Genomic DNA, 12,406 nt, shown 5'->3' on the forward strand with positions numbered 1-12,406 from the left:
AATCAGACTAAAAAGGCTTAGGTTCCATTTTCACCAAAATTTTTAAGTTTGAACATTATACGCCGAGAAGAATCTTCAAACTGTTTTTTTAAACTTTAAATCAAGCTGATATAAAAATTGTTATCATGTTTTGTTGCTCTGTGCGAAAGCCAATTGAAAGGGAACATCCTGATTGACTGACAAACAAACTGCTGTCTCAAACGAAAGTGAAATTGACATTGGTGCACTCGCAATTTTACTGCCAACGTACCCTGCAGCTGCCCGAAGGTTTCGATTACGGGAAAGATTAGAATCGAGAGCTCATGAAACATTTCACTTTCGAATTGCTCCAGCATCTGACTCCAGGAACAAATCCTACAATCCCATCGAAAGTCAGCTGACTAGAGGGCGTAGCGTCGGTTCCAACATCCAACAGCGCTAATTCGAGGCTTCCCGGTCGTGTCAATCTCGAATCGAATTTGTTCACGATCACCGACAATGAAATAAGCAGGAAGTTGTGATGTTAGAACTGACAACATCTCCCGATTTTTTTTCACCTTCTTTATGTGGTTCAACATTAGCCAACTGCATTTGTTGCAAAAGATTGCACAACATAATTTATATCTCCGGGCTTTAGATGGATTGGAAAACCATTTTGAAGTCGTGATGCGACTGTAATTCCTGTAATCGATCAGAGTAGTGCAATGACCTATCTACTGGAGTATCTTGTTTAAGAAATTCAATACTTTAGAATGAATCGTGTTCATTATACATAGCTAAAACACTTCAATGTTGTGTTACTGAATTACTTAAACAATCATTTGAACAACTACGAAAATAATAAAATCATTTTATAATAACAAATCCATCCACTTAACTCGGTAACAAAATGTTACCTTGATATTATCTATACATCAGCATAAAATGGTGACCCGCTTCATCATCGAATCATCTTCGGCCTTCAAGGACGTTCTTATCCGTGCTCTGGGATTGAAACTCCTACTCAAGGTGGCGCAAAAATGCGACCTGTCACATAAATCAAAACTGCTCAACATATAGAATGTAGTGAGCCGTTGAACCACATCGGCCAAGGTACGGTACTCGAAATATGGAGTAAGGCATGCGAAAACAGGCTTTTAACCCTTCAGTGCCCAGTTTAGTTTTAGTTTTAAGTTTGCAAAAGTTTTTTCATAATGACTCAGTATTCTTAATACTCTAATTTCACATTTATCTACGCGTTGCAACAATCACTAAAAGAATATTTACTTACCTTTGTTGGGTACTTTGTATAAACTTAAAAATTATCGTATGTTTTATCTAAACTCAAAATTATTTTTTTCTTTTTTTATTAAGATATTAATTATTAAGATATCCTTTTTATTTCAGGCTTGTACAACTTGGGATCGTGTCGCATACAACTTCCGAGTTTTTCGTGAGGAAACAACGTGCAAATTTGTTTAAAAATGTAGGGTTTTCGAGGAACTTTCAGGGAAAATAAAAAAAAAGAGATTTTTGATGTATTTTAATAACCTTTTGTCGAATATCTCCTATAAATTTTAACTACCACTTTGTCGTACCAGATGATGATTTTGATCAAGAACATCAAAATTTTTCTTCTAGTAGCATTACAATATATCTCAGGTGTAGTGGCAGCTAGCTAGTTCGGGCAAGAACCTCTCGAGGCCGTCGTATGACAAAATAAATGGCAAAATTATTTCCTGAAGACTACTTGTAAACTTGTCCAAACATAGTTGCTAAAGTGATGAAACCTGTTTTTTTCTTTCAACATCCAAATTCACAATTGTCAAATATATATGGCTTGCGAAATTATCAACTTGCGGGAAAAATGTATCCACAAAAACAAATTTGAGCTTTTCATTTCTCCTGACAAAGGTGATCTGTTCTTCCAATATCAAAAACCCGGTTTTTGCCTGATAGAATACCCGGTATTTCCGTTAAATTTTTCGTCCGGTAAATTTTTATCCTGAAAACGATTTAACTTTATAAATGAGCTCCAGAATCAAAAACATGTTAAACTACAAGCGCAATTCCTTATAAAATTCACATATTTTATTCTTCTTAGTAACTTAAGCTTGATAAGGCCAAAAATGGACGTTAAATTTAATTGATATTCACGATTTCAACAATGCAGTTCTTTTCATCTAACGATTGTTTCAATTGGCTAGAGCAGAACAAAGTGGATTTGGCATTTTAGTTGAAGTTGATTTGGCAAATGGTGATATTTCATGTTTTCATGTTATTTGACTACAGAATATGATAAATCTACATCGTAATTTAAACTTAATCATCAATTTTACGAGGTTCTGGTGAGGTTTGTTTCTAGAGAAAAAAATCAGGAATTCCCAAATCCCGAGAAACGCTTACAATTTTTAGGAATTCCCGAAAGCAAATAAAATGTGAAATTACAAAAATTGCAAGGAAAATGATAGTTCTAAATATGTTGATCTATGGCTAAAGATAAGACTTAAGCATTTTTTTTTTCTTTAAAATGGTTCATTCATGAAATTTGATAAGAAAAGTGTGAAATGAAAAAACGACAAAGAATCAAAAAAGAAACGCAACGAAAAGAATCCGATTGTTCTTTTCCGCAACACTCGTGGTTGATGCGACAGATGCGAAATCATCGGCAAAGAAATAACACTTTTTGTAACATAATTATCTGCAAGTCTACGAGATTGAATGAAAATCCTGAAATCTAGCTAACCAAAAATCTTCCTCAATTATTTCAAATTTTTGCAGCAGTAATCAATCAAGTTTATCGGTTAAAGTAATTATTTTTGGATCTTGAGTTTAAAATTTCTAATTCAAATCTTTCAATTCAAATCTTCAAAGCATTAAAAATGTTTGAAAAGTAACCCAATAAATAAAGTATCGTATGCAGTAGATTGTTGAAATGGCCGGAAGATGGACACTCTATTTGTTTACAGCTACTTCATTTCGATATTTTATGCAAGAAATGGTCGTTAAAGGATTTGCTTTGAAACCGTTAACGCGGGTAAAGTGAGAAGAGTCTTATTTTTCGTTTCATCCGTCATAAACGTTAACAAAATCGAATAAAACTCAAACACATCAATAATATCTAGAAGCAAAGTTTCAAAGTTCAAATTTGGAACAATTTTTTTCAATTTTTTTTGATAGACCGAGAGAAAGTCTCCGTCGTTATTTTTAATTTGATGATTAATTTATTCAGTGATAAAATAAAATTATCTAGCATTTGCTTCAGTGCAAATACTTAACTGTCATGAATTTCGTTAAAATCTATATCGAATTTTATTTTTACAACCGTGGACATGACCTAGCGATGTTTAGATTACGCTAATAATTTATTGCAAAAAAAGCTCTAAAGACACATTAACATCTCTTTCAGATCCTATCGCAATTTCCGCCAATTTGGGCGCAATTTTACCTCATTTTTGTTGGAAACATACGAGACATTTTCATGAATCCAATATATTTAAGAAAAAATATCGGCTTTACCGGACCTATCGGTTTTCTCATTTTTAAAAACCAAAATGCAGGATTTCTAAAAAAACGGTAAAATTGACCACCCTTCTCCTGACCATTTTGGGTTTCCAACGTGGTTGGGTGAATTTTTCTTTCTCTCTAGCGTCCTATCTTGAGGAATTTTTTGACACGTGTACAAATTCTGATGAAAATTTTACAACTTACAGACCAAAACGCTTGCATTAGTTTTTCAGTACGAAAACTAGAGGCGCTGCAGTAAATAAAGTAAAAAAAAACGATAGTAAGTGGTACCAAGGTTGCCGAAATCACAATACAATCTATAATTTCACAGAATTTTAAGCCAATTTTCATCACAGAATCTGTGTCACAGAACACAGAATTTTAGATATATTCACAGATTTCACAGAATTTTACAATATTGGAAGTTTTATTCAAAATTAAATTTTTCATGTCGGTATAAATTTTGGATGGTTATCATTTTATTGGAAAAATATGATTAGTTGTTAATGTTAACTGATTATTCTTAAGCAAAACGTATAAAAGACGCATTTTGAAATTCTGGGTAAAATCACAGAAAGTCAAAATGTTTTTTCAACAAAACACAGAATTTTTTTTGCATCCTCGGGTGGTACAAGCCTTAGTTCGGCCCTCAATGATAAGTTGAGGTTTGGATTGACAGAATTAGAGTAAGGCCATTAGAGTAAGGTTGCCAGATTGCCCGGTTTTATCCGGGTTTGTCCGGATATTTAATACCAAATTTTACAAAAGGCCCGATTGCCCGGGTTTGGCCCGAATTTAATCACTTTATTTGCCAATACAAAAAAAAAAACTTTTGGTGTAAAATTTTTTATTCATGCGTCCAAAACGATCTTTTTTGATCAAGCCTTATAAAACTAATCTTGAAAAGTTTTTTTGAAAGCCTCAAATACGATTTAGAAACTGCTTATGAAAAAGTTTTTTTCTTTCTTGATTTGTGTTGAAAAACTCCTGGGTTTGTAACAATGATTTGTCAACAACTATGTTAGCCATTTGACCCCAAGTGGCCGACTCGGCATCTTTAGTACCATCTGGTGGTCAATAGGAGGACTGCTGTGCATTTGAAGCTTTCACTCGTTTGAGTTCCGTATCGAGATCTCATTTAACCTTTCTGACGACAACTAAAAAGGGTAAAAGATGGGCATGTTCACGGGAAATTCTTTCAAGGTCGAAGTGCCTCCCAAAAAGATTTTGTGGGAGAAGAGACCTGCCCCAATCAGCTCAGGGACTAAAGAGATAGAGGGAGATATAGTTTCCACAGCATCCGATGCCGTAGGCATTGTTTGAAGCAATTGGGTTGTAGTTTCAATTGTTGGGAGACCGTCAGCCTGAACACTGGTAGTTCCCAAGTGTAGTGCTCGGAAAGGATTGTGCTTAGCTTCGAGTGAGTTCTTCTTAGTCTAATGTGATCTGTTGGAACAAAGTCTAAACGAATATTTTATTTAGAAATCTATTATAGCTCTCTGTACATCTGAATAGCGAGAAATCAGCGTGAAAAGTTAAAGTGCGATTTCTGTAAGTGATAAGTTTCAAACGTAAGAGCTTAAAACTAATAAATTTTCGTTCTTGAAATTAGACATTACCTTAGGGTAACGCTAGGCACTACACATCGTTAAAAAAAACCTATTTTAAAAAGAAAGTTGAGGTAAGAACCAGTTAAAACAGATTAGGTCTATGAATTTTAATTTGCTGAATTCTAAATACGCCGTTGAACAGGTTGTTCCCACTGTTCAACGTGGGTGCGCACGTGGAGTGCAACAATCCGCCAAAACTGCGCGCGACGACCTCAAAGGAGTGAAGTTGGTAACCCTAATCATCAAGAGGAAAAACTCGGAACTCACTCGTTTCCTAGTATTGATGCACCCACTTCGGAGACCGCAAGGGAAGATTTTCCATCTGTAAATTCCGGTCTCAGCCGGCGCTTTGTGTGTGTTAGCCGCCATTGCTTATCCCGCTACCGCGTGGTCGGAACCTGAACCAACCTCTTCGTTCAGTGTGGGAAGCTTTCTTGGCTCAAAGTTCTCGGAGCCAGTTTAATTCGGAAGCAGAGATCATCGCAGCCACCCAACTCGGTTCTTGTCTTGGATTCTTAGACCCGATTCGGCATTGATGCCAGATCTACCCAGAAGTCGGAAACGGATTAACAGCACAGGTTTGATAGTTGTAAGAGACAATCATTGTACGAAAGTTAAACGTGACGTCACGAATAGGCAGGCAGAAACTTGGTCAGACCAATACAAAGTTGTGAAAAGTATGCCTATTGGGGTTCTACTTGGAGAATGGTTGACGAATCTTCCGGGGGGGTTTTAAATTTGCTGAATAATTGCACCGTTGTGGAGGCTAAATCTGTTTCTATCCTGGGGATAAGTGTTAGGACCCCTGATTGGTATACGTTGGAAACGCTGGATGAGATTGAGTGCGTTTGAACTATTTTAACCCGCCCTGATAAGGGAGGATTAAGCCGGGCACCCTAAATACACGCACCAGCCGCCCTTCTATCCGGAAGGTGGCGCTAAAAGCGGCTGAGTGTTGGGACAAACTCATTCGTTACATTTTGGCGCCCAACGTGGGGCCGATTGAAATAATTGACAAAGAATTTTTTGGTTTTTTATTGAAAATTAGTTTTATAAAGTCTTTTTACCTGAAATAGGTAATTTTTTTTGGAGAATCCTATTTTTTTTTTGAATTTTTATTTTCGTGACGTCATTTGATTGTATTTTGATTTTTAATTGTTGGTTATCGGTTCAAAAGAATTGGATCGAGTTACTCATCATAAGTTGGATTGCTTTTTTTTTAGGTATTTACATTCTAGTTGATCTTTTTATTTATATATAGATTTTCCTATTTTCATAATGGAATTCTATCGGATGAATGTGAATGATTTAGAAGAAGAAGAAATTAATTATGAGCTGATGCTTCGTGGCCAGCCTCTTGATGGCTCTATCGACACGCGAAAACGAACGCTACGGAATTTATTACGCGCGGAAGTAGTAGGACAAACCCTCAGCATCTCGGATGGTGCGATGGAATGCGATATTAATTCGATCCCCTTTAAATTGCAAGAAATTGAGAAACAATTGTCGCGCGTCGGTACCAAAAATGTCTTAAGTAGGTTGGTTCATTTCCATCAGAGAATTCATCGTTACGCGACTCGCGATCGTACCCAGCTTGAGAACAAGAAACTGCTTTTAGACTTATTGCGACGTATATCAACAAAATATTTTCAAATGGACTTCGATTCATTACCCCTTTTCAAACAAAACGCGCCGGATGAAAACCGAATTGAGAAAAATGCCGCGGACTTAATCGATTGGAAAAATTCTACTGAAGTCGGACCGGAAGCGGGTGAATTCAACCCTGAAGAAGAGCCTTGTGTTGGTGCTATGGGCCCAATTAACAAACCATTGACTAACACGATGCCAGATGAAAAACCTTTACCTAATCCTTTCTCAACATAAGGCGCGTATCCAAAGAAACCGTTTTTTCATACATTACCTGAAAGAAGATGGAACGAGCTAGGAATTACAAAAGATACGTTGAGTGCTAGGAAGAATGTTCAAAAGGTGAACTTCTTCACACCTACTCAAGAAAACTTCAAATTGAGTGGAAATAAGCTAGATCAGCCTCTAGTTGATACGGTTGAAACGTCGTTTAAATGCGGAATAAATAATGAAATTAAAAGTCAGCCTTACGTCCCTGTTGATCCTCACGCCAGTGGTTATATTCATGTGACCGAAATCGAAGCGTACATGAAAACTTATTTAGATGATTACTTCAATCAAAAACAAAACCAACAAGGATCTATACTAACACCGGAAGTGAAGAAAAGGCCATATGTCCCGATTGGACAACTGGCTCAACAGTTCAATCAGATGCAACTGTTGAACAAGGAAGTGCATCCCGAAGGGAAGCCTTTCTCCGAACAAAGATTTACTTACCCGTTCCAAATAGAAGCTCAGATACCGAGCCAAGTACAGATTCCACTTTCTCAACCTTTAAGACAGTCTCAAAATCCTTTCACGCCAGAAACTAATCCATGGAATAGTGGTGTTGGTAGTCCCTTTTTGGTTTCTCCTTACCCTAATCCAACATTTCACGAACCAAGACCACGTGCTCCGTTTTCCGTTAACGAACCTTACCCATATCAACCCCTCTATTCAAATCCGAGACAGGAAGACATTTCCGGTTATGGTTATGCTCGACGTTTACCTCATCAACAATGTAGCATCATTGAAAAGTGGCCCAAGTTCACCGGTGATACCAATTTAATACCTGTAACCGATTTCTCGAAACAAATCGATATTTTGTGTCGGTCATACGCCATTAGCAAATCCGACTTGCGGATGCATGCTCACTTGTTATTTAAAGATAGTGCTTATATATGGTTTACAACTTATGAAGAGAAGTTCAGGGATTGGGAAAGTTTGGAGGTCCATTTACGTAGACGGTACGATAATCCGAATCGAGATCGATTGATTAAGGAAGAGATTCGTAACCGCAAACAGAAGCCGAAAGAGTTGTTCAGTGCGTTTCTAACGGATATAGAAGTTCTAGCTCAGCGTATGATTCGAAAAATGCCCGAAGAAGAGAAGTTTGAACTCATTGTAGAGAATATGAAACTTTCCTACAAAAGAAGACTCGCCCTAGAAACTATTATGTCACTAGACCACCTCGCACAACTTTGTTTTAAATTAGATGCAATAGAAACTCACCTGTTCACAACCCCTGGATATTTGAAACCCTCAATTAATCAGTTAGCTATAGATGATCCGTTGGATTTCCTAGAACAAGATGAAGAAGTATTCGCTGTCGAGAATTCTTACAATCGAAAAGTTGATTTCAAAAGTTTGCCCCTTAGTGGAGACAAACGGACACCTGAGAAATCTCAACAGGTAGGAAAATGTTGGAATTGTGGAGCCCCAGGTCACCGTTGGCGTGATTGTGGGGAAACTAAAAAGATATTTTGTCATATATGTGGACATGCAAACGTGACTCCACCTAAATGCCCTAACCGTCATTTTGTTTCTATTAATGAAATAAGTCACGAAGAAAAAAACGAATAAACGAGGGCCAAGAAGGGAGCCCTGACCCTCTAGAAAAACCAGTTGATACTCCCATTAAATCTTATTCGTTTTTTAATCAAGTTCTTCATATTGATACCAAATTTCATCGTTGTCCACATTTGAAAGTTCGAATCCTGTCAGAAGAAGTCGAAGGATTAGCCGATACAGGAGCAAGTATAACCGTCATTAGCTCAGTCAAACTCCTTGACAAAGTAGGTTTGAAAATCCATCCGTTACCTATGTGTATATCTACGGCTGATGGTACTCCTCATAGCTGTCTAGGATACGTTAACGTGCCTTATACTTATCGAACATCTACTCATATTATACCCACTGTTGTAGTTCCTGAACTAACTAAAGACTTGATACTAGGAGTTGACTTTCTAAATCGATTCGGGTTTCGCTTAACCGTCCCCCCTGATATCCCCGTCTCTGGATTACCAGCTGAAACGAGGGACTCAGATATGACCATGAATCCTCTTAGCTGCATAGAAAATTATTTTGGAGAAAGAACCGGAGGGATTTGTCTTATTCTTGAACCAAACGAATCGAATAATACTGATATGAATTTAGAAAACCCACCTGATGAAAGTTTAGAGATGCCAACAATCGAAATTCCCGAATTTACCTGGAAAAACCCAGATGATATTTCTACTGAGCATAAACTAACCGAGTCACAGAAAGCGACCCTTTTTGAAGCTGTTCAGGAACTGCCTGCAACTCAAAACGGTAAATTAGGAAGGACATCGATACTTGAACATCACATCGAGCTTATCCCAGGTACTATACCCAAAAAAGTCCCTTATTATCGTTGGTCACCAGCGGTTGAAAAGGTCATCGATCAAGAAGTAGAACGCATGTTGGCTTTAGGAGTTATCAAAGAATGCCATACGGCGATTGACTTTCTTAACCCTTTGTTGCCTATTAAAAAATCAAATGGTAAATGGCGAATCTGCCTAGATTCGCGCAATCTCAATCAGTGCACCAAACGAGATGAGTTTCCGTTCCCTAATATGATGGGGATACTTCAGAGAATCGAGAAATCGAAATACTTTTCTGTGATCGACTTATCTGAATCGTATTATCAAATTCCTTTGGATGCGAGCTCAAAATTAAAAACGGCGTTTAGAACAAATAAAAATATCTATTACTTCGAAGTTATGGCTTTCGGCTTACGAAACGCTCCTGCATGTATGCAAAGATGCATGTCAATTGTGTTAGGTCATGATCTGGAACCCTGGGTCTACGTATATCTGGATGATATCATCATTCTGTCCAATAGTTTCGATGAACACGTTAGACTCATACGCGTAGTGGCTGAGCGCTTGACGCGAGCCGGTCTAACTATCAACCTCGAGAAGAGCAAGTTTTGCAAGACTCACATTCGATATCTAGGCTACGTACTATCAGAAGGCGGTCTCTCGATGGACGTAAGCAAAATACAACCGATTTTAGATTACCCAGCACCGAAATCAGTAAAAGAAGTCCGAAGACTTCTTGGCTTAGCTGGTTTCTACCAAAAGTTTATCGCCATGTACTCAGAAATTGCTACTCCAATAACGAACACTCTAAAGAAACATAAAAAGAAGTTTGAATGGGATAAAGACGCCGACGAGGCGCTGGTTCGATTGAAAACCGCGCTCGTAACGGCCCCAGTATTAGCTAACCCGAATTTCGCGGAACGCTTCATTATCGAGAGTGATAGCTCAGATCTAGCTATAGGAGCTGTTCTTGTACAGATTCAAAACGGGGAACGACGTCCCCTCGCGTATTTCTCGAAGAAGTTGTCTAGTACCCAGCGTAGGTACAGCGCAACGGAACGAGAATGTTTGGCCGTCTTGATGAGCATCGAGCATTTTAAACATTTTGTAGAGGGTAGCCGGTTCATCGTACAAACCGATGCTATGAGCTTAACTTTTCTTCGTACTATGTCGATCGAAAGTAAATCTCCGAGGATTGCCAGATGGGCATTAAAACTATCCAAATATGATATGGTTCTCGAATATCGAAAAGGCTCTGAGAACATTCCTGCGGATTTTTTATCTAGAATAGTTAATTTCGTTGATGTTAAAAGCACAGATAGTTACACTGAGGGTTTGATGCAAATGGTTCAAAAATATCCGACAAAGTACCCGGATTTTCAAATTAAGGATGGGCAAATCTATAAATAAGTCTCAAACGTCTCAGATTTACCTGAAGATTCAGATTTTCGGTGGAAGCTAGTCGTCCCACTTAGTGGAAGAAATAGCGTTGTGAAATCTATCCATGAGGAGGCGCATTTCGGGTTTTTGAAAACCTTAAGTAAGGTCCGCGAACGATTCTATTGGCCCCGGATGGCCTCGGATGTCAAACGATTTTGCTATTCTTGCTTGGTCTGTAAAGAGTCGAAAGTACCTAATGTCAGGGTGCAGCCCATCTGTGGAAAGCAGAAGTTGTGTTTACGGCCATGGGAAATGATTTCCATGGACTTCCTTGGCCCGTATCCGCGTTCTAAGAAAGGAAACATATGGCTTTTGGTGGTATGTGACACCTTCTCAAAATTCGTTATGGTACAGTGTATGCGGTCTGCAACTGCACCTGCAGTTTGCTCCTTTGTCGAAAGTCTAATCTTCAACTTATTCGGCGCGCCAGCAGTATGCATTACGGATAATGCACAGGTTTTTAAATCATCTCTTTTCCTAAACCTACTAAATCGATATTCGGTAACACACTGGAACTTGGCCGTGTATCACCCGGGACCCAACCCTACCGAACGCGTTAATAGGGTCATTGTAACTGCGATAAGGTGTACCCTTAATCGGAAAAAGGATCACCGCGACTGGGATGAGTCCGTCCATCAAATAGCGCGCGCGATTAGGACTCATTCCCACGATAGCATTGGTTTTTCGCCGTATTTCGTCAACTTCGGACGGAATATGATCAGCAACGGAGCTGAGTATGATCAAATACAAAGTCGTGGAAGAAATGAATCGATATCTCCGAATCAGCACGGTATTGAAATGGAAAAATTGTTTGCAATAGTTAAAGAAAATTTGTCGAAAGCCTACAAACAATATCAACAATCTTATAACACGCGAAGCAACGCGAAACATACCTTCGAAATAGGCGATATCGTTTTCAAAAAGAACGTAAATCTGTCGGATAAGTCCAAAAACTACGTCGGAAAATTCGGCACGAAATTTGATAAGGTTCGAATTCGCGATATTCTCGGTACAAACACGTATGTGCTGGAGGATCTAACTGGTAACCGTATCGGCGGCGCGTATCACGGTTCTTTTCTCAAGAAAGCGTAAAATTCGAAAAGCTATGACGGTGCCATCGTAAGATGCACAAAAACGATCCGCACAAAATACTCGAGGGTTCCATAAATTTTCCGACGTCGAGATGTAACGTAGAAGTTTCCTCCGTTGATGATTCTTTGCGACCATAAACATAGAACGTCGAATAATGGTCATCTGTTTACATTCCTAAATCCGTATTTTTCTCGTTTCATTTTCTTCTATTCACAGTCACTTATTTTACACACATTCATCCGTACCGATTAAATGCTTCTTTTTATATTCATTTCATTAAACTTTTTAGCTGAAAATGTAAAATATTAGCGGTAGATTATCCAAAATACCAACCAGATTCGCGCATTTCCAAAATATTCATAATAGAGCAATCCATTCCTCTCAATATTTTTTTTTGCTATGATTCATTTGACGTTTGTATCTTAGTGAGTGCTTTGAAGCTTTTAACGAAAGTTTCCACTCAATATTAGCAAAGTAGCTGTGAAAGAATAAGGTTGCCAGTAATTATTTTCACTCTAGACTTTAGGTGCTCAGAAATTATCTGAGGTA

General features: G+C 38.2%; 1 protein-coding gene across 1 annotated transcript in view; it reads left to right on the forward strand.

Annotated features, from left to right (window-relative positions):
* The window catches only part of LOC129743032 (uncharacterized), a 246,130-nt gene extending 234,273 nt beyond the window's left edge, over positions 1–11,857 (forward strand). Inside the window, exons 6-8 of the mRNA XM_055734975.1 lie at positions 7,217–8,061; positions 9,723–10,364; positions 11,199–11,857. Coding sequence (XP_055590950.1) covers positions 7,217–8,061; positions 9,723–10,364; positions 11,199–11,857 — 2,146 coding nt within the window. The remainder of the gene's footprint in view (positions 1–7,216; positions 8,062–9,722; positions 10,365–11,198) is intronic.
* Positions 11,858–12,406: the final 549 nt, after the last annotated feature.

Source organism: Uranotaenia lowii, chromosome 2 (assembly GCF_029784155.1).
Source record: "Uranotaenia lowii strain MFRU-FL chromosome 2, ASM2978415v1, whole genome shotgun sequence".
Lineage (NCBI taxonomy): Eukaryota > Metazoa > Arthropoda > Insecta > Diptera > Culicidae > Uranotaenia > Uranotaenia lowii.